Source organism: Scyliorhinus canicula, chromosome 2, assembly GCF_902713615.1.
Source record: "Scyliorhinus canicula chromosome 2, sScyCan1.1, whole genome shotgun sequence".
NCBI classification, from domain to species: Eukaryota; Metazoa; Chordata; class Chondrichthyes; order Carcharhiniformes; family Scyliorhinidae; genus Scyliorhinus; species Scyliorhinus canicula.
Window position 1 is genome coordinate 92853408 of NC_052147.1, and position 20896 is coordinate 92874303.

At 49.5% G+C, this 20896-nt stretch overlaps 1 protein-coding gene across 9 annotated transcripts in view; it reads left to right on the top strand.

Moving 5' to 3' along the window:
• The window catches only part of LOC119956134 (neutral alpha-glucosidase C-like), a 232267-nt gene that overhangs the window by 70879 nt on the left and 140492 nt on the right, over window positions 1–20896 (top strand). For all 9 annotated transcript variants that reach the window (XR_005458597.1, XM_038783039.1, XM_038783063.1 and 6 more), the window contains one exon: window positions 18356–18413. Coding sequence is in view for 8 of the 9 variants with exons in the window: in XM_038783039.1 (XP_038638967.1) it covers window positions 18356–18413 (58 nt within the window). In the remaining variant the exon portion in view is untranslated. The remainder of the gene's footprint in view (window positions 1–18355; window positions 18414–20896) is intronic.

Below are 20896 nucleotides of genomic sequence, written 5' to 3' on the forward strand. Positions count from 1 at the left end.
GCCCGGCCCCGGGCTGAGAGAATCCCACCTATGATGTTTTGTGGGGTAGCTTAAAGTGAGGACTTAATGTACATTGTGTGCTGGAGGCAGTTTTAATCAAAGTCTGCAAAAGAGTTGGTTAATTATCTGGGAGAAAAAATGACATGGCCATGTAGTGGGTGAATGGAATTAGGTGAGTTGCTCCTGCAGCGAGCCAGCAATGACGCGAGCCAAATATCCTGTTATAACCATTCTATGATATTTCAGTTTCCCTGTTTTCGATTAATCTCATTGATAAGTCTCAGCTTCCTTCAGTATTGAAAGTACCTTCTTCAGAGCTGATAAAATCTTGTAGTAGGTCAACAGTGATGAACAGAAGGCCTTTCTTAGTTGCAAGATTCTTCCTCTGTCAGAAGGTTGGAGAAGGTTGTGCTCCAGTACACAAGCACAAAAATCAAGGCTAACATTCCAATGCTTCACTGTCAGAGGTCCAGTCTGTTCCCATCTGTCCTTTCATTGGCTGTAAGAGATCCCATGGCACTATTTGAAGAAGAGTAGTGTCCTGGCCAATATTTAACCCTCAGTCAACATCAGAAAAACAATTAACGGGTCATTTTTATGTTATTGTTTGTAACCGTTTGCTGTTCGCAAATAGACGTTTCCTACATTAAAATATTAATGCTCTTCAAGAATAGGGGCAGCAGGGTAGCATGGTGGTTAGCATAAATGCTTCACAGCTCCAGGGTCCCAGGTTCGATTCCCGGCTGGGTCATTGTCTGTGTGGAGTCTGCACGTCCTCCCCCTGTGTGCGTGGGTTTCCTCCGGGTGCTCCGGTTTCCTCCCACAGTCCAAAAGATGTGCGGGTTAGGTGGATTGGCCATGCTAAATTGCCCGTAGTGTCCTAAAAAAGTAAGGTTAATGGGGGGGGTTGTTGGGTTACGGGTATAGGGTGGATACGTGGGTTTGAGTAGGGTGATCATGGCTCGGCACAACATTGAGGGCCGAAGGGCCTGTTCTGTGCTGTAATGTTCTATGTTCTAATACTTCAATGGCTGTAAAGCACTTTGGGACCTCCAGTCATCACAAAAGGCCCTATCTAAATGCCAGTGATTTTCTCTTTACCTCAGACTTCTCACTATTTTTTTTATACAAACATTTTATTGAGGTATTTATGGTTTTATAACATTAACAGAAGAAACAGGATACATTATAAACATACTGCAAAAACTGTCTTCCTCTCTCTCTCTCTCTCTCTTCCTTTTCCAACCTCCTACTCTACACTAAACTACCCCACAGCACCCCACCTTCCTGCTGACGGTTAATTTTGCCTAAAGAAGTTGACGAACTGCTGCCACCTCTGGACGAACCCTAACATTGACCCTCTCAAGGCGAACTTGATTTTGTCCAGACAGAGAAAGCTAGCCATGTCAGTTAGCCAGGTCTCTGACTTCGGGGGCTTTGAGTCCCTTCAAGCCAATAGTATCCGTCTCCGGGCTACCAGAGAGGCAAAGGCCAGAACGTCTGCCTCTTTCTCCTCCTGGATTCCCGGATCTTCTGACACCTCGAAAATTGTCACCTCTGGACTCGGCGCCACCCTTGTTTTCAATTCTTTGGAAATGACGTCCACAAACCCCTGCCAGAATCCCCTAAGCTTCAGGCATGCCCAGAACATATGAACATGGTTCGCTGGACCTCTCGCACACATTGCGCACCTGTCTCCCACCCCAAAGAACCTGCTCATCAGGGCCACAGTCATGTGAGCCCGGTGAACGACCTTAAACTGTATCAGGCTGAGCCTAACACATGTTGTGGACGCATTGACCCTATTCAATGCATCCGCCCAGAGACCATCCTCTAACTCTCTACCTAGCTCCTCTTCCCGTTTGTGTTTCAGCTCCTTGGTCCGTGTTTCCTCTGACCCCATAAGCTCTTTATAAATGTCCGAAACCCTCCGTTCTCCCACCCAGACTCTGGGAGCTACCATATCCTGTATCCCCCTTGGTGATAGGAGTGGGAAGGTTGAGACCTGCCTGCGTAGAAAGTTCCGCAACTGCAGGTACCTAAATTCATTCCCCCTGTCAGTTCAAATTTCACCTCCAGTTCCCTCAAATTGGGAAAGTTCCCCTCTAAAAACATGTTGCCCATCCTCTCGATCCATGCTCTCTACCATCTCCGGAACCCTCCATCTAACCTCTCCGGGGCAAACCAGCGATTATTGCAAATTGGGGACCAGACTGATTGTCCATCTGTTCCCACATGTCTCCTCCATTACCCCCAGACTCTCAGGGCCGTGACCACCACGGGACTGATGGAGTAGCGTGCCGGCGGGAATGGCAGAGGCACCGTTACCAACGCCCCCAAACTCGTGCCCTAACAAGATGCCACCTCCACTCGCTCTCACACCGCCCCCGACTCCCCACCATCCACTTCTTAATCATGGCTATATTTGCCGCCCAATAATCAGACTTCTCACTATTAATTGGCACTCTTAGCCTGCATTTAATGGGCGAGTGTAGCCAATAACCTCCAGCAGTCTGCGCTTTAAAGGTACCTTATATCGGTAAGGATACCTCTTGTACCTGGTAGGTAAAAACTCTAATTGGAGAACAGAAAAGTAAAACCATCTTCTGGCGAACAGAGAAAGCCCGTGAAAAACTGCTTCTTCGAGCAAGGACAAAGGAAAAACCCTCAGTGCGATCGAACAGCCATGTTACGCCTGAAGGATAGCGCGCAGCAGCACAACTTGGGTGACAGAAGCTGGGAGACTCTGCTCCCGGGATCTACCCTGATGGAACCATCAATTCAGCAAACACGTGTAGTTGGATCTGAACAGAGGCTTTAATACACTTACAACAGAGCCAGCCTATTCGTCGTTGAACTCCAGATGAACTGCAGGCTGGCTCTAAGGCACTGACCTTTATACATCGGTCCCAGGGGAAGGAGTCCTGGGCGGAGCCAAGGGAGGAGCCCAGTACAAACTCTTGCGTACTCCCAGAGCGACTCCCCCTGGTGGTTGGATAGTGCAACTGCACTTACAATGGTGGATAGTGAACATATATACACGGAGTTATATTGGCAACTATATACAGCATTGATCTTACAACGGGTATATAACGAACATATATACATGGAGTGATATTGGCAACTATATATAGTGTGAATCACATTCACCCCCTGTTAAAAAAATCAAGTCCGGCGGGGGTGATGGCTTAAAAGAGTCAGTCTGTCCGGTGGACGAATTGTCCGTTTTGATCTGCGGAGCACCGGGGTTGCAGCCTCTTGCGGTGGCTGGGCGGGAGTCGAGGTCTGGGGTACGGTTCCCGGCTCCGGGGCGAGTCTTGTCCGAGCCTCATACACCTCCTGGTCGAATGGAGACTGGGGGCGCGGGGGGCGGGCTGGTGCTGCCGCTCGGGACTGGTGGGGTGAGCTCGCAGAATCGGGGGCGCAAGGGGGCGGCCGCATAGGGAACAGGGAAAGGAGTTCCTCGGTGGGGGTAGATGGGGGACTGGATCTAGCGGGTGCCAGGTCCCAGAGGGATACTGTGTCCTGGCGACCCGTCCGGGAACTCAACAAATGCCGTACTGTGGGTTGGAATGAAGCAGGCGCACCGTTTCAACAATGAGGTCGGTTTTGTGCGCCCTGATGTGCTTCCTTAGGAGAACCGGGCCTGGCATCCTCAGCCACGCCGGAAGTGAGACCCCGTGGGGGGTTTGGTTGGTAGCTGTACACAGGAGGGATCTAATTGCGTGGAGCGTGTCAGGGAGGACTTCCTGCCATTGGGAAACTTGGAGCTTTCTGGACCTGAGGGTCAGTAGGACGGTCTTCCAGACCATCGCGTTCTCCCTCTCCACCTGTCCGTTCCTCCTGGGGTTGTAACTGGTAGTCCTGCTCGAGGCGATGCCCTTGTCGAGCAGGTACTGATGCAGCTCGTCACTCATAAAGGACGCACCCCGGTCGCTGTGCACGTAGCTGGGGAAACCAAACAGGGTGAAGACACTGCAGGCCCCTAATGACTGTGTGGGAGGTCATATTGGGGCATAGGATGGCGAAGGGGAATCGGGAGAACTCGTCAATAATGTTAAGGAAGTAGTAAATGTTTTTTTTTTATAAATTTAGATTACCCAATTATTTTTCCCAATTAAGGGGCAATTTAGCGTGGCCAATCCACCTACTCTGCACATTTTTGGGTTGTGGGGGCGAAACCCACGCAGACACGGGGAGAATGTGCAAACTCCACACGGACAGTGACCCAGAGCCGGGATCGAACCTGGGACCTCAGCGCCGTGAGGCGGTTGTGCTAACCACTAGGCCATCGTGCTGCCCCGGAAGTAAATGTTTTGTTAGTGGAGGGGAGTGGCCCTTTGAAATCGATCGCAAGGCGTTCAAAGGGCTAGAAGCCTTGACCAGGTGGGCCCTGTGGGCTATAGAAGTGCGGTTTGCACTCCGCACAGATCGGGCAGTCCATGGTGACCGCTTTTACCCTCTCGTTGGAGAAAGGCAGGTTTCGGGCTCTGATTGTAGTGGACGAGCCGGGTGACCCCTGTGGTGGCAGAGGTCATCGGGATGGCTTTTAGGCGGCTGATTTGCACACTGGCGCATGTCCCGCGGAATAGGGCATCCAAGGGCTCGTTGAGCTTCCCGGTCGATATTTGATATTGTAAATGCAGGTGGAGAGTTCAATCCTCCACCGAAGAATTTTGTCATTTTTTATTTTGCCCCTTTACGAGTTGTCGAACATGAAGGCGACCGACTGAGGGTGAACCTCCTACCTGCGAGGTAGTGCCTCCAGTGTCGGATAGCCTCCACGATGGCTTGTGCTTCCATCTCGACTGAGGAGTGTCGGAGTTCTGAAGCGGATAGGGTACGGGAGAGGAAAAATGCAACGGGCCGCCCTGCTTGGTTTAAGTGGCTGCTAGCGCTACCTCTGAGGCGTCGCTCTCAACCTGAAAGGGAGTGGATTCATCCACCGCCAGCATGGCTGCTTTGGCGATGTCGTCTCTGATGCAGCTGAAGGCCTGGCGCGCCTCAGCAGACAGGGGAAATAGTGTGGCCTTGAAGAGTGGGCGGGCTTTGTCCGCATATTGGGGGACCCCACTGGGCGTAGTACGAAAAGAGCCCCAAGCACCGTTTGAGGGCCTTGGGGCCATGGGGGAGGGGGAGTTCTAAGAGGGGGCGCATGCGGTCCGGGTCTGGGCCCAGGACTCCGTTCTCCACGACGTAGCCGAGGATGGCTAGTCTGTTTGTGCAGAACACGCATTTCTCCTTGTTATAGTCCAAAGATGTGCGGGTTAGGTGGATTGGCCATGCTAAATTGCCCGTAGTGTAAGGTTAATGGGGGATTGTTGGTATACGGGTTACGTGGGTTTAAGTAGGGTGATCATGCTCGGCACAACATCGAGGGCCGAAGGGCCTGTTCTGTGCTGTACTGTTCTATGTTCTATGTTCTATATGTAAGGTTTAATTTTGGGCCGTCTGGACGAAAACGGTGGAGGTTGGCGTGGTGGTCCTGCTGGTCATGGCCGCAGATGGTAACATTATCCAGATACGGAAAAGTGGCCCGCAGCCCGTGCTGGTCTTACCATTCGGTGCATTGCTCGTTGGAACACCAAAACCACGTTAGCGATGCCGAAGGGAACCCGGAGGAAATGGAAGAGAGGCGGCCATCGGCCCTCGAATGCCGTGTAGTGGCGGTCCTCCAGGCGGATTGGGAGCTGGTGGTATGCAGACTTCAGATCCACCGTGGAAAATACCCGATATTGGGCGATCTGGTTTACCATGTCTGTGATTCTGGGGAGGGGATACGCGTCTAGGAGCGGTAAAGCGATTGATGGTCTGGCTATAATCGACGGCCATGCGTAATTTTTCCCCGGTCTTGACGACCACCACCTGAGCTCTCCAGGGACTGTTACTGGCCTCTTTGATCCCCTCACTGAGCAGCCTTTGGACCTCCGTTCTGATAAATACCCTATCCTGCAGGCTGTACCACCTGCTGCGGGTGGCTACCGGTTTGCAATCCAGGGTGAGGTTGGCGGAGAGAGGGGGGGGGCGAATGCGCAGCGTGGCGAGGCTGCAGATAGTGAGTGGGGGCAGGGGCCCCGCCGAAGCTGAGGGTGAGACTCTTGAGATTACATTGGAAATCCAAGCCTAAGAGGAGTGGCGCGCAGAGGTCAGGCAAGACATACAGTTTAAATTCGGAATAGCTAGCGCTTCGAATCATTAGCGTTGCTGTAGTGCAGCCTTGGATTTGGATGGAATGGGAGCCCGAAGCGAGGGCAATAGTTTGGTTGACGGGATAAATAGGAAGGGAACAGAATCTTACCAGCTCTGGGTGTATGAAGCTCTCTGTGCTCCCGGAGTCGAAGAGGCACGACGTGTTGTACCCGTTGATCTGGACCTCCGTCATCGAATTTCTCAGATGCTTGGGGCGAGATTGGTCGAGGGTGACCGTGTTGAGTTGTGGGCCGCGTGGTGGGTGCCCGGGGGAGTCGAATTCTTCCGATCGGGCATCCTATAGAGTAGATGCCGCTGCGTTCTGGCGAGCTTGATGCAGGAACACTGCGCTGAGTTGCGGGCCATGTGGTGACTGCCTGGGGAGGTCGTACTCCTCGATGAGCTGTTTGAGTCTGGGAATTGCAGCTAGGGCCCGTGGATCTCACGTGGAGGGTGGTGATGAAGATGGCATCCCAAGATGGCGGCCCCCATGAATCGCACGTGGCCGGCCGCATGGTGGAGGTTTGCCAAAATGGCGGCCCCCATGGATCGCACGTGGCGGGAGGGGGCGGAGCCCTGAGCATAGGCCGCAGCGTTTCGGGCCCCCGCGGGCCTGCTGGTGCTGGGGGGCGATTTGTTTTGGACTGTTGGGGTGTTGAGGGCTGGGGCCCTCCTGCCGGGCACACTTTAGCATAGTGGCCTTTCTTCCCGCAGCTGCTGCAGGTCGCGGATCAGGCTGAGCAGTGCTGCCGTGGGTGCTGGCTTTGTCCATAGAAGTGGCAGGCTGGAGCAGTTGAATAACTGGTTTGGGGAGCGAATAGTGGCAGGCTGGAGCAGTTGAATAACTGGTTTGGGGAGCTGAATAGTGGCAGGCTGGAGCAGTGAATAACTGTTTGGCGAGCTGATGTAGCTGGCTGGGGGAGCTGAGTAATTAGCTGGAGCAGCTGGATAGTTTGAGTAGTGACTGGGACAGTAGGGCGGCCAGCTGTGGGCAGCGCGATAGCTGGGGGCCTTGCGGCACAGGCTTAGAGGGGTCCTCAGGTCGGGGGCCCATGCGGAGTTAGCGGGGTCCGCGGAAAACGAGTTGAGGCTGCGGAAGGAAACTTCCATTGTGATAGCAGCCTCTACGGTAGTCTCTAATCCCTGGGCCCCATTTTCTAATAGTCTCTGGCGTACATAGCTAGATCGAAGGCCTGCTACAAAAACATCCCGCACAGCAAGCTCCCTATGTCTCGGCCGCGGTTACGGCCTGGTAATTGCAGTCATTGAGAGATTGTTCACTCGCGTGCAAATTCAGCTAAAGGTTCAGTAGCCCGTTGTCGGCGAGTCGTGAACACATGGCGGGCAAAGACCTCGTTCATGGGCCTAATATACATTTTGTCCAAATCGCTAGCGCTGCGGTGTAGGAACCGGCTGGATTTAGTTGTGTAGAAATTCTGTGGCTTATCCTCGCGTGCAGTAGGCTGAGCTTTTGTCCTCCGTAGTTTCAGCGGTGCTGATTTCGGCCAGGTAGGCCTTAAAACATTTCAGCTAGTGGCAGAAGGTTTCTTTCGTCTCTGCATCCTGCGGATCGAGTTCTAGACGTTCTGGTTTTAGCGCGGATTCATGCTTTACTTCGGCACCTTCTTAAGTGTATTAAATTGATGGCACCATCAATTCAGCGAACACGTAGTTGGATCTGAACAGAGGTTTTAATACACTTACAACAGAGCCAGCCTATTCGTCGTTGAACTCCAGATGAACTGCAGGCTGGCTCTCAGGCACTGATCTTTATACATCGGTCAGGGGGAGGAGTCCTGGGCGGAGCCATGGGAGGAGCCCATACAAACTCTCGCGTACTCCCAGAGCGACTCCCCCTGGTGGTCGGATAGTGCAACTGCACTTACAATGGTGGATAGTAAGCATATATACATGGAGTTATATTGGCAACTATATACAGCATTGATCTTACAACGGGTAGATAACGAACATATATACATGGAGTGATATTGGCAACTATATATAGTGTGAATCACATTCACCACATACCCGGCTCGCAACGCCTTGCAAGATCTAACACGATCTCGTGAGACGTTGAGATGTGAACCCCGCCCATTGTGGGTGGAATCACTATGTGTCAAACAGCTCATCTCACTTTACTATGCGGTTTCCCGAGGTACCCTTCGCCTCAGAGACAGAGGGCGTAGTGCCGTTCAGTACTGATCTCCACAAACAGGGACCAGACGGAACTGCAGGTCCCAGGGTATTCTGGCACTTCCAGCCTGACACCCTGGCAGTGCTATCTGGGTGTCAGCCTGGCACTGTTAAGGTGCCCAGGGTGACACTGCCAGGGTGCCGCACTGACACTGTCAAGGTGCCAAGCTGAAAATGAAAATAGCTTATTGTCACAAGTAGGCTTCAATGAAGTTACTGTGAAAAGCCCCTAGTTGCTACATTCCGGCGCCTGTTCGGGGAGGCCAATACAGGAATTAAACCTGTGCTGCTGACCTTGTTCTGCTTTTCAAGCCAGCTGTTTAGCCCACTGTGCTAAACCAGCCCCAAGCTGGTATTTTCCACGATGCTGGCGATCAGGCCAGGGTTGCCCTGTGCGGGTGTTGGGAGGTGTGGTGGGGGAGCCCAGGGACATCCTCATAGTGAGTTGGGGCTTGGGGCTGTCGGGGGTTGCGTCCAGAGATAGCATCCCGACCTCTAACTACACTGAGGAGCTCTGGTGAGCGGAGCTCCTCAGTATAGAAAACCGGGCTATGTATGGCCTGGACTGAGGCCCCCATCTAACCAGGGGTAATTTAAACAGCAGCTAAACGCGCTCACTATGGGATTTAACGAAATCACACCCTCCGATTCTATATGACTCATGTTCCGGAAGGTCTTATCCATTTTTGTGTCAAATCGTTCCCAACAGGCACCAAAGCAATGGGTCTCCAGGCATTTTTTACAAACACCACTCCTCCTGATAATTATGCCTTGTCCTTACTTTTCTCAAAGGAACATACATTTCCTCTGTAAATTCCAACATTTTGGACAATTTTTTTTTTTAGAAAATATTTTATTGAAGCATCTGTAATTTTCACAGTTTAACATATTGACATTTCTTAAACAACCACGCGGGCCGACACACACAAAACCACCTCGAAGAACAACAAACAGTAAACCACGTCCCCCACTTCTCCCGCCCTGTCCCCAATTACCGGTGTACTAAGTTCCATGTCCTTATCTAACATCGCCATGACTCCTGTTTCCTCGCCCCCCTCCTTTTTCCCTTTCCCCCCTTACTGCTGATGTTCAATTTTCCTTGACAAAATCGATGAACGGCTGCCAACTCTGGGCGAATCCCTGTATTGATCCTCTCAGAGCGAACTTGATTTTCTCCAGGCTGAGAAACTCTGCCATATCGCTGACCCACACTCCTGACTTCGGTGGCTCTGAGTCCCTCCATCCCATCAAGATCCGTCTCCGGGTCACCAGGGAGGAGAAGGCCAGGATATCGGCCTCTCTACTCCCCCTTTGCCCCCGGGTCCTCCGACACCCCAAACATTGCCAGTTCTGGACTCGGAGTTATCCTCCCTTCCAGGACTTCTGACATAACTTCCACAAATCCCTGTCAGAATTCCCTCAGTTTCAGACATGCCCAAAACATGTATACATGTTTGGCCGGGCTACCCCCACACCACCCACATCTGTCCTCCACCTCCTCGAAGAACCTGCTCATCCGGGCTACCATGTGGGCCCTGTGGACTACCTTGAACTGGATCAAGCTAAGTCTAGCACAAGACGAGGATGCATTTGCTCTTTTCAAGGCTTTTTCCCACAGTTCAGCTTCCAGCTCCTCTCCTAGCTCCTCTTCCCACCTCCACTTCACCTCCCTGATAGGGGCCCCGTCCCACTCCCATCATCAATTCCCTGTATATCTCCAAAACCCTCCCTTTTCCAACCCCTGTTTTTGATAGCACTTTATCCTGCAGTCCTCTCAGGGGGAGGCGATGAAAGCTTGGAACCTGCCTCTGTACAAAGCCTCGCTCTTGAAGGAACCGAAACCCGTTCCCACCCGGCAAATCAAACTCCTCCCCTAATGTCTCCAAGGTCGGAAAGCCCTCCTGGATGAATAGATCCCCAAACCTCTCAATCCTTGCCCGCTGCCCTATAGTAAAGCCCTCCCCCCCTCCCCGGGGAAAACCGGTTATTGTCACAGATCGCTGACCACACTGACGCCCCCTCCAGTCTCCATTGCCCCCCACACCCTTAGAGCTGCCACCACTACAGGACTTGTAGAGTCCCAAGACGGCGAGAACGGTAGGGGCGCCGTCAGTAACGCCTCCAAACTCGTACCTTTGCAAGATGCCGCCTCCACTCGCACCCAAATCGACCCCTCCCCCACTACATCTTCCTGACCATCGATATGTTGGCAGCCCAGTAATAGTTAATAAAGCTCGGGAGGTCCAAGCCCCCCTCTCCGCGGGTCCGTTCCAGGAGTGCCCTCTTTACTCTCGGGGTTTTACCCGCTCATACAAACCTCGATATCGCCGCGTTCATACTTCTGAAAAAAACCTTTGGGACAACAATCGGGAGACACTGAAAAAAGAAAAGCAGTCTCGGAAGGACCGTCATCTTCACCGTCTGGACCCCCTCCCCGCCAGCGTCAGTGGAACCATGTCCCATCTGGCCACTTCCCAATTCCAAAATGGATGCCCGCTATGAATGCAGGGCGAAATGGCCAAGCACAGGAAAACAAGCAGGTGCAAAGTTTCCTGTATATTAGGACTTGCAGAAACCCAGACGGAACCAAAACCAAAAACCATCTGCATAGTAATGAGCGATCCCCAGGAACAATTGGTAACATTAAGAGTAATCAAGAACAAACCAGACTCCTCGGCGCCAGCAGGAGCCAAGACAAAGGAAGGCCAACGGACACTTAGGAACCGCTGAGCGATCAGGGAACAGCTCCAGTATTGGAGAAATCGATAGAAGCGATTGGAACTTAGTCCAATCAATTGGAACCAGATACGGGGGCCACCCAAAAGGGCGTGAAGCCCCTGGGGACTATAAAATAGAGTCCCCAAGTTCAGTTCGGTCTTCTTGGCAGCTCTCAAAGAACTCGACCGTGACTCTCAACTCGGAGAGACTTGCCTAGCAGCTGCACCAACCAAGTAAGTGTCCAGTCAACGCACGTTATGAGATAGGTGCTCCTAACCCTTAGTCCATACCAGCTGGAAGCCTGCAGACTCAGAAGCGAACGAAAGGCCATTTGTGCCCCTGAACTGGTGGGCCAGTTCCCAAAGCTAAGTATTGGCCTTTCAGTGTTAGAAATAGTCTAGTGAGTAGTATTTATGCATGAGTAGCGATTGACTGTGTATATAATAAATGTGTTTTGATTTGAACCTTACTAACTGGTGTATTGAGTTATTGATCAGCACTTGAACTTGAACCTCGTGGTGGTATCATAAAGACACCTGGCGACTCTAGAGCAAGGTGATTAAACAGAGCAATTAAGTGTAAAGCACACTTTAGCAAATTAGCAACAAAGCCTTTGGACCTCGGACCTGATGAAGGTCCGGTCCTGGGCGCTGTACCGTCTGCTCCTGGTGGCGACGGGTTTGCAATCCGGGGTGAGGTTTGCAAACGGAAGGGGGGTCGACCTTGAGGGACGCGAGGCTGCAGACAGTAAGGAATCGAGCCGCCAAATTTAAAAGTTAAGCTCTGCAGGTTGCACTGAAAGTCCACTCCAAGAAGTGCCGGTGCGCAGAGGCGGGGAAGGATGAGGAATATATAGTTTTTAAAAACCCTCCCCTGGACCGTGAGGTCCGCCATGCAGCACCCGGTGATTTGGACTGAGTGCGAAGCAGATGCCAGAGCGATTTTGTGCTTGACTGGGTGAACGCGGAGCGCGCAGCGTCTTACCGTGTCAGGTTGGACGAAGCTCTCTGTGCTCCCGGAGTGCAGTAGGCAGCTCGTCTCACGACCGTTGAGGTGGATCTGTATGGTCGCCGTGGAAAGCGTGCGGGGCCGTGATTGATCCAGCGTCACCGAGGCGAGTCATGGCAGGAACTCGGAGTCGTCACCCAATACGGAGTAATCGTTTGCTCCCCCCTCCATGACGATCGAAGATTGCGACGCCCGTCGCCCGCACGTGGTGGGGGATGAACAAGATGGCAGCGCCTGGAGTTCGCACGTGGAGTCGTGGGCCCAAAATGGCGGCGCCCGCGGGCCGCACATGGTATCGGGGCCCCAAGGTGGCGGCGATTGGGAATCACTCGTGGCGGTGGGGGGTGGAGGCAGCGAGGTCCGCGAGCCGCACGGGGCCCTAGAGGAGTGCAGGGGGGGGGCCCCACGGTCGCTATCCGGGACGCAGACGGCCGCAAAATGGCCCTTTTTGCCGCAACTCTTGCAGACTGCGGTGCAGTCTGGGCAGCGCGAGCGGGGGTGCTTGGCCTACCCACAGAAATAGCAGTGGGGGCCCGTGGCCTTATCGGGGCGTCCTGCAGCGCAGGTCTGGGGGTCCGAGTCGGCGGGGGTGAGGGGGGTGTGCCACGCTGCCCAAGGGGCTGCCGCGCGGCCGGGGGCATACGTGCACGTGCGTTGCGGTCAGCGACCTCCAAGGAGGATGCAAGGGTCCGTGCCTCAGTGAGGCTGAGAGTGTCCTTTTCTAAAAGTCTCTGGCGTATTTGGGGTGACTGCATGCCTGCCACAAAGGCGTCCCTGATCAAGAGTTCAGTGTTCTCTTCAGCAGTGACCTGCGGGAAGGCGCAATTCCTCCCCAGGACAATGAGGGCCCGATAGAATTCGTCGAGAGACTCACCGGGGAATTGTTGCCTTGTTGCCAGGAGATGCCGTGCGTAGACCTGGTTTACTGACCTGATGAAGTGTCCTTTTAGTAGATCCATAGCGACATCATAGTCCAGTTCGTCCTCTATCATAGAGTAAACGGCGGTGCCCACGCAGGAGTGGAGGATGTGGAGTTTCTGCTCTTTCGTTGGGCGATTTTTTGCAGTAGTGAGGTAACTGTTAAAACACGCCAGCCAATGTTTAAAAGGTGCTGACGCATTTGCAGCATGTGGGCTGATTCAGAGGCATTCTGGCTTGATCCGTAGTTCCATTTTCAAAGTCTAGCGTATTAAATTGATGCACCATCAATTGGACTCGAGTCGTAGTGAAGTTCCAAACAACAAGCTTTAATACGCTAGATGTGAGCCCGGCAGTGGTCGTACAGAGAAAGGCCGACTGCCAGCCGGTACGAGCTCTTACACCCCGCCTTGTAGGCGGAGCTACCAACCTCTCAGCCAATCGGCGGGGAGTCACATGACCAGCCACAACCAATTGGCAGAGAGGCACATGACTTGCCTGGGCCAATGGGCAGCGAGGCTGCTGTACCAATGGCAGCTTGGTTCTACGGTAATATGATCTCTCTAGCCATACTACAACATCCCCTTCACCCCAAATACACACCCAAGCCCCAAAGAACCATCATTGCAAATGAAGTCCCATCTCTTGCCTTGCAGAAGAAATGACCAAGGTGATGGCTGTGGAACTTGAAAGACAGTTCACAAAGCACATGGAAGCGATGAAGAAGGAGATGGGGGCGTGTTGACAGTGCTGGTGGAGGAGACTTCCGGTGGCGGCTCTGAGGGAGTAAGTCGCACATTTGGTGGCTCTCGCTCCGGTCTGACTTTTAAGATCTTTTTCCCCGACTTTTTTGAACTTTTGAGCGCTGGAGTGAAAAACAAGAAAGTGCTGGTGGAGGAGGCGATTGCCCCGGTGAGGGCGGGTGGTATCAAGCACAGCGGCGGAGGTGCGGGAGCAAGGTGCGGCGCTGAAGGAAGTGGAAGAGGCACTATCGCAGCACAGTGGTCAACTCACCTCGATGGGGAAGGAGTTGTGGGTGACTGAGACCAACAAGGGTCTGCGAGCCAAAATGGAAGACCTGGAAAACAGATCCAGAGGCCGAATCTGAGGACCGTGGGTCTGCCCAAAGGGGTCGAAGGCCCGAGGCCGACGTAGTATTTTGCCACGATGCTGGTGAAGCTATTGGGGGAGGGGGACGATTATTCCTAATATGGACTGGATCGGGCTCATTGGTCATGAAGGCCTATACCAAACGTGAGTGAGCCGCCAAGAGTAGTAACTCTGTGTTTCCGTAGATGTAGCCTGAAGGTGAAAGTCCTGTGCTGGGCAAAGCAGAAGCTGGTGGCGCAGTGGGCTGGAGCTGGTATACGCATATACCAGGACTTTACTGTGGAGCTGGTGAGGAGGCGGGCTGCCTTCAGCCCGGTGAAGAAGGCACTGTGCAACAGCAAGGTACGGTGCGGCATAGTATATCCAGCTAACAGCAAGGTGCAGTGCGGTATAGTATATTGAGCCAAGTTGAGGGTGACCTACGAATCCATGGACTTTTATTTTGGGATGGCGGAAGCGGCAGAGGAGTTTGCGAAGGCAGAAGGACTGTGGCAGAATTGAGAAATGGGACTGAGAGCGAGTCATGTACCGAAGTAGCCTCATGTAACTTTATTTTTTCACTGCGTGTTGGTGTATATACTAAATGAGTCGACGCTGTATATACAGACCACATGTGGTCCCTTTGTTCAAGAAGGGGAGTAGAGATAACCCCGGTAACTATAGGCCGGTGAGCCTCACGTCTGTTGTGGGTAAAGTCTTGGAGAGGATTATAAGAGATACGATTTATAATCATCTAGATAGGAATAATATGATTAGGGATAGTCAGCATGGTTTTGTGAAGGGTAGGTCATGCCTCACAAACCTTATCGAGTTCTTTGAGAAGGTGACTAAACAGGTAGACGAGGGTAGAGCAGTTGATGTGGTGTATATGGATTTCAGTAAAGCGTTTGATAAGGTTCCCCACGGTCGTCTATTGCAGAAAATACGGAGGCTGGGGATTGAGGGTGATTTAGAGATGTGGATCAGAAATTGGCTAGTGAAAGAAGACAGAGGGTGGTGGTTGATGGCAAATGTTCAGAATGGAGTTCAGTTACGAGTGGCATACACAAGGATTCTGTTCTGGGGCCGTTGCTGTTTGTCATTTTTATAAATGACCTAGAGGAGGGCACAGAAGGTTGGGTGAGTAAATTTGCAGACGACACTAAAGTCGGTGGAGTTGTAGACAGTGTGGAAGGATGTTGCAGGTTACAGAGGGACATCGATAAGCTGCAGAGCTGGGCTGAGAGGTGGCAAATGGAGTTTAATGTAGAGAAGTGTGAGGTGATTCACTTTGGAAAGAATAACAGGAATGCGGAATATTTGGCTAATGGTAAATTCTTAGCAGTGTGGATGAGCAGAGGGATCTCGGTGTCCATGTACATAGATCCCTGAAAGTTGCCACCCAGGTTGATAGGGTTGTGAAGAAGGCCTATGGTGTGTTGGCCTTTATTGGTAGAGGGATTGAGTTCCGGAGCCATGAGGTCATGTTGCAGCTGTACAAAACTCTGGTACGGCCGCATTTGGAGTATTGCGTACAGTTCTGGTCGCCTCATTATAGGAAGGACGTGGAAGCTTTGGAACGGGTGCAGAGGAGATTTACCAGGATGTTGCCTGGTATGGTTGGAAATCTTATGAGGAAAGGCTGATGGACTTGAGGTTGTTTTCGTTAGAGAGAAGAAGGTTAAGAGGTGACTTAATAGAGGCATACAAAATGAGCAGAGGGTTAGATAGGGTGGACAGTGAGAGCCTTCTCCCGCGGATGGAGGTGGCTAGCACGAGGGGACATAGCCTTAAATTGAGGGGTAATAGATATAGGACAGATGTCAGAGGTGGGTTTTTTACGCAAAGAGTGGTGAGGCCGTGGAATGCCCTACCTGCAACAGTAGTGAACTCGCCAACATTGAGGGCATTTAAAAGTTTATTGGATAAGCATATGGATGATAATGGCATAGTGTAGGTTAGATGGCCTTTAGTTTTTGACTTCCCATGTCGGTGCAACATCGTGGGCCGAAGGGCCTGTACTGCGCTGTATCATTCTATGTTCTATGTTCCATGATGTCAAGCTCAAATCTCATACTATTTGTCAAAGTCTTTGATCTAATCCTCCGTGGTCTGATCATCTGTTTTTTTTTAATTTATCAAAAACTGACCGAGCTTCTTATGCTTCCAAATGTCATCCTTTTTATAGAATTTATCCATGATGCGCTATCAATTGCACTTAAAGACTGGACTTGGTACAAGAGAGGCTTTATTACAGTGAGATGTTATCCTCCGACTGCAGCTGGTAGAATGGCAGCTCAGGAGATCTCATACATATTTATACGGCTCCCTGTGGGAGGAGCTAGCCGGCAGGGGCTACCGACGAACCTGTAATACAGGTACTGCTGTACATCCCCTAATACAGGCACACATACAATTACACAGTGGTGGATCACCACAATCCAAAAACTGTAAGACTGAAACAGAAGATCCAGACCCTATTCACCATCCAAATCATTCACATTCCACTCTGAAATGACTCTATTCCTAATCTTGCTGGTTTCAGGAAATCACAAAGCCAAAACTTTGCCATACTTCTTTCAGGGTAATGAAGTAAGCAGTGTCCATATGTCTGTTCAGGTTTCCATTGCTAAAATGGTTTTGCCTCAAAGAAAAATATGGCTGTCAGGGGTGGGGAAGGGTGGATAGTCAAGGCTGCATATTTTGTAGCATCCTTCTGACCTCCTGTAACTTTAATTTGTCATCAGCAGTATATATCTTTTTCTTCAGAGAGTGAAGACAAAACAACTTATTTAGTAGCAACAAATCACCACGGTTTAATAATGTTCATACTAACTATTAGGATATGATGGCGGAATAATACAGTGATTTGTCTTTTATCTTAGAATCATAGAATCCCTACACTGCAGAAGGAGGCTACTCAGCCCATCAAGTCTGCACCAACCGCCCGAAAGAGCACCCTCTCCAGGCCCACCATCTGGCCTATTCCCAGAACTCCATCTAACCTTTGGATACTATGGAGCAATTTAGAATGGCCAATCATTCTAACGTGCACACCTTTGGACTGTGGGAGGAAACCAGAACACTTAGAAGAACCCATGCTAGACATGGGAAGAACGTGTCAACTCCGTATATACAGTTACCCAAGCCAGAATTGAACCAGAGTCCTTGGTACTGTGAGGCAGCAATGCTAACCACTGAGCTACCGTGCAAGTTTATTCTGCATCAACTCAGCAGAGATACAAACTCGATATAATTACCCCACAGCAACTATTCCAGTTGTACCCACTTATACTCTTTTGGAGGTTGAGCCAATAACCATTATTTGTTGTTAATAAGGTAATTAGCTAACTGTTATAAACCTTGTGGAGGTCAATGCATCAGGACTACCAGATTCCCCGTGACCTCCACTGAACACAAGCTTCTCCAGTTGTTGTGTTCTATGGTTCCCCTGATTATGAAGACACGTGTTTAGCGATAACAAGTATTTATTATTGATCACATGGACAGGTAAACAATAAACCCACGTACAGACAATTCTATCTAAGTTACTGAAGAGCTACGGTGAGATACGACTGTCCTGTAGTCCGTCCTGCTACCAACTGCTGCGCGTCGTCAGTCACTTAAGGCATATCTGGCTCTATGTGTGTGCCTGGCTCCACCTACTGGCAGGAGGTCATAGCTGCCACTACATGTATTGATGTTCAGCTTTATACATTGGTACAATTATATACAGTTATATACATTGGTGTGTTCTACCTGCTTGGTCCAGCGTGCTACTTTAGTGGATTCTACACCAACAATATAATTGTCACAGCATGCACTTGGTGATACATTGACACATGACATTGTTTAAAGGAGAGGAAGAGAAATCTTCTAATGCCTTGGATAACATTTATTCCTCAACCAACACCACTCAAACAGATTATTTGGTCATTTATCTCTATGTTGAATCTTGCTGTGTGCAACTAGCAGCCTTATTTTCATTTTAAACAACCGTGGGGCGGTGTTATTTGTTTCCAGCACTGGAGGTGAAAAGCAAACCTGTTGAAAACTGAAGATTTAGTGTGTAAATACTGCACAAGAAATTAAATGAATGTGTTGGTGTTAATTTGAAGAGTTAGTGAAAGGAATTTTATGCACATATATTAACCACTTCAAAACCAGAAATAGCTAAATGACTGAGTACATTTGGTAAAGAAAGTCGACTGTATTTTTTTCTGTTTTATCCTTTCATTAGAAATACAAGAAGAAGTATGCTGGAAAGCAAAAGAAAACGTGCGACAGAGACCCAGAAGGTAATGGTCAATTTGTTGGCTTTTGGAAAACTGCCTCTGTATTAGAAAGCAGTGAATGCTGGTAAAAGTCTCTACTCATAGATTGGTGTTCTGCAGAACTCTGTCTTCGACCACCTGCTGCGTCAGCCTGTCCCATTGTAGAAATCAAGGAAAGTTGGGTAAACCATTTCGGGAGTTGCACACCAGACTATGGAAGAGAGGAAGCAAGAAGCTGTTAATACCAGCCATGTTCATTTCTGTAAAAATTGATAGTGATACCAGTGGACTTCTGAAATTGCCGTTGCTTTGCGAGTAAATGGCTTACAGTGAGTTTTGGATTGGACAATGAAATATTAGAATGATTTAAATTTCTTAAATGTAGACCAGACAAAATGTTTTTATCCCCTTCTGTGTCTCATAATGTGGAGACATCAATAGTTAACATATTCAATTCATTTTCATTATCAGCAACCAAATTTACTACTGTTCCCCGACAGCACCATTTGGCTATCGTTGTTGTGAGAAGTTTGTGACTTTGAAACAGAATTACATAGTATTCAGGTTGAGGCAAACTGACTGAATTTGGATGTTTTATTTACTAATAGGGTTGTCTGCTTTGGGATCTGGCATGAAGAGTTGACATGCTCTTCATCCTCTTTAGAATAATGAACCTAGAGAGTTGTGAACCCAGAATTAGAGAAGGCAAACACCAACCATTTCAACAACAGCTACTTATATAGTGGCGAGAAGGTAATGAAATTCTCCAAGGTGCTTGATAAAACATGATAAAACAAAGTATGACATTGAGCCAAATAAGGAGATATTACATCAGATGATTAGTGTGGTGAAAAGTAGGTTTTAAGGAGTGTCTTAATGGAGGAAAGTGAGGTCAAGAAGGAAAGAGGTGGAGGGAAGGTATTTCAGAGCTTGGGGCCAAGGCATCAAAAGACACATTCACTAATGGTGTAACACTTAAAACAGGGAATGCCCAAGAAGCAGAATTAGAGATGAGTACAAATCTTGGAGGGTTGTGGGACTGGAAGAAATTGCAAAGCTATGCAAGAGGAATTAGAAAGCAAGGATGAGAATTTTAAAATCAAGACGTTGCTTGACTGGGACCTAATGTAGGTCTGTGAGCCCAGGGATGATAGGAGAGCAGGACTTGTTAAGATGCAGGCAGTAGAGTTTCAAATGACCTCAGATTATTTAGGGTAGAACGTGGAAGACCAGCCAGGAGTGTGTCAGAATAGTTGAGTCTAAAGGTAACAAAGGCATGAATGAGGGTTTCAGCAATAAATGTGTTGAGATAGGTGAAGTGGTCTGATGTTAAACAGGTGGAAATAGGCAGTCTTACTGATGACACAAATATGAATTCAGAAGTTCAACTGGGGATTAAATGTAACACCAAGATTGTGAACAGACTGGTTTAATCGCTCGGAAAAGGGATGAGCAGCAAAGTTGGCAATAAGAAGTATGATGGCAGAGACCGAGAACGATGACTTCAGTCTTCCTAAAATTTAATTGAAGGAAATTTATGCTCATCAAGTGCTGGATGTCAGACAAGCAGTCTGAAAATTTTGCAAAAAATGTTGGAATCAAGAAAGGTTTGAGATAGAGCTAGCTAGCTGTTGTCAGTGTTTCTGTGAAAACTAATGCTATGCCTTTGGATGATGTCGCTGAGAGGTAGCTGATAAATTGGTGAGGTCCAAGGGTAGATCTTTGAGGAACACCAGAGAAAGATGCAGGAAGAGAAACCATTTCAAGTGATTCACAGGCTACGATTAGGTAAACAAGAATGGAAACAGGTGAGAGCAGTCCCACTCAGCTGGGCGACAGGGAAATAAGTTGGAGGAGGATGGAATAGGCAAATGTGTAAAAGGCTTCAGGCAAGTCGAGAAGGACTAGGAGGGAAAGTAAAAGCACAATTCTGCAGATGCTGGAAATCTGAACGAAAAACAGATAATGCTGGAAAACCTCAGCAGGTCTGGTTATGAAAAGAGAAACAAAGTTAAAGTTTTCTTTCTGTATGCTACTTTATTAGAGCTGAGAGGGAAAACTTTAAGTGTGTCACAGTCAAATTGGATGCCATTTGTGACTTTGATAAGAGCTTTTTTTGTACTGAGGCAAGCCAGAAGCCCAACTGGAGGGAAATTAAAAAGCCTCAATTCAGTCTAAAGTTTAGAAGATCTTCCAGCACCCTAGAATTTGGGCTTATTGACTAACATTCGGTGTTGTGGTGTTGCAATATTTAAGGTGTTTGTGTTAAATTTAAAGGGTAGTAACTATATTTAAATAGCATAAGATGAAATTTGCTTGGGTACCCATAAAGTAGTAGAAAAAGATGGAGCAAATTAGCAGGCAAACCATTTACAAATGTATCAATTAACTCCTTCAAAAAGAGAAATTGAAAGAGAAAATGCTGAAAGTACATAGCCAAGTTTGTGTCCAAAAGAGAAAAGATTATTCGATATTATGGATGACACCTTCAGACGATTTAGTTGGAA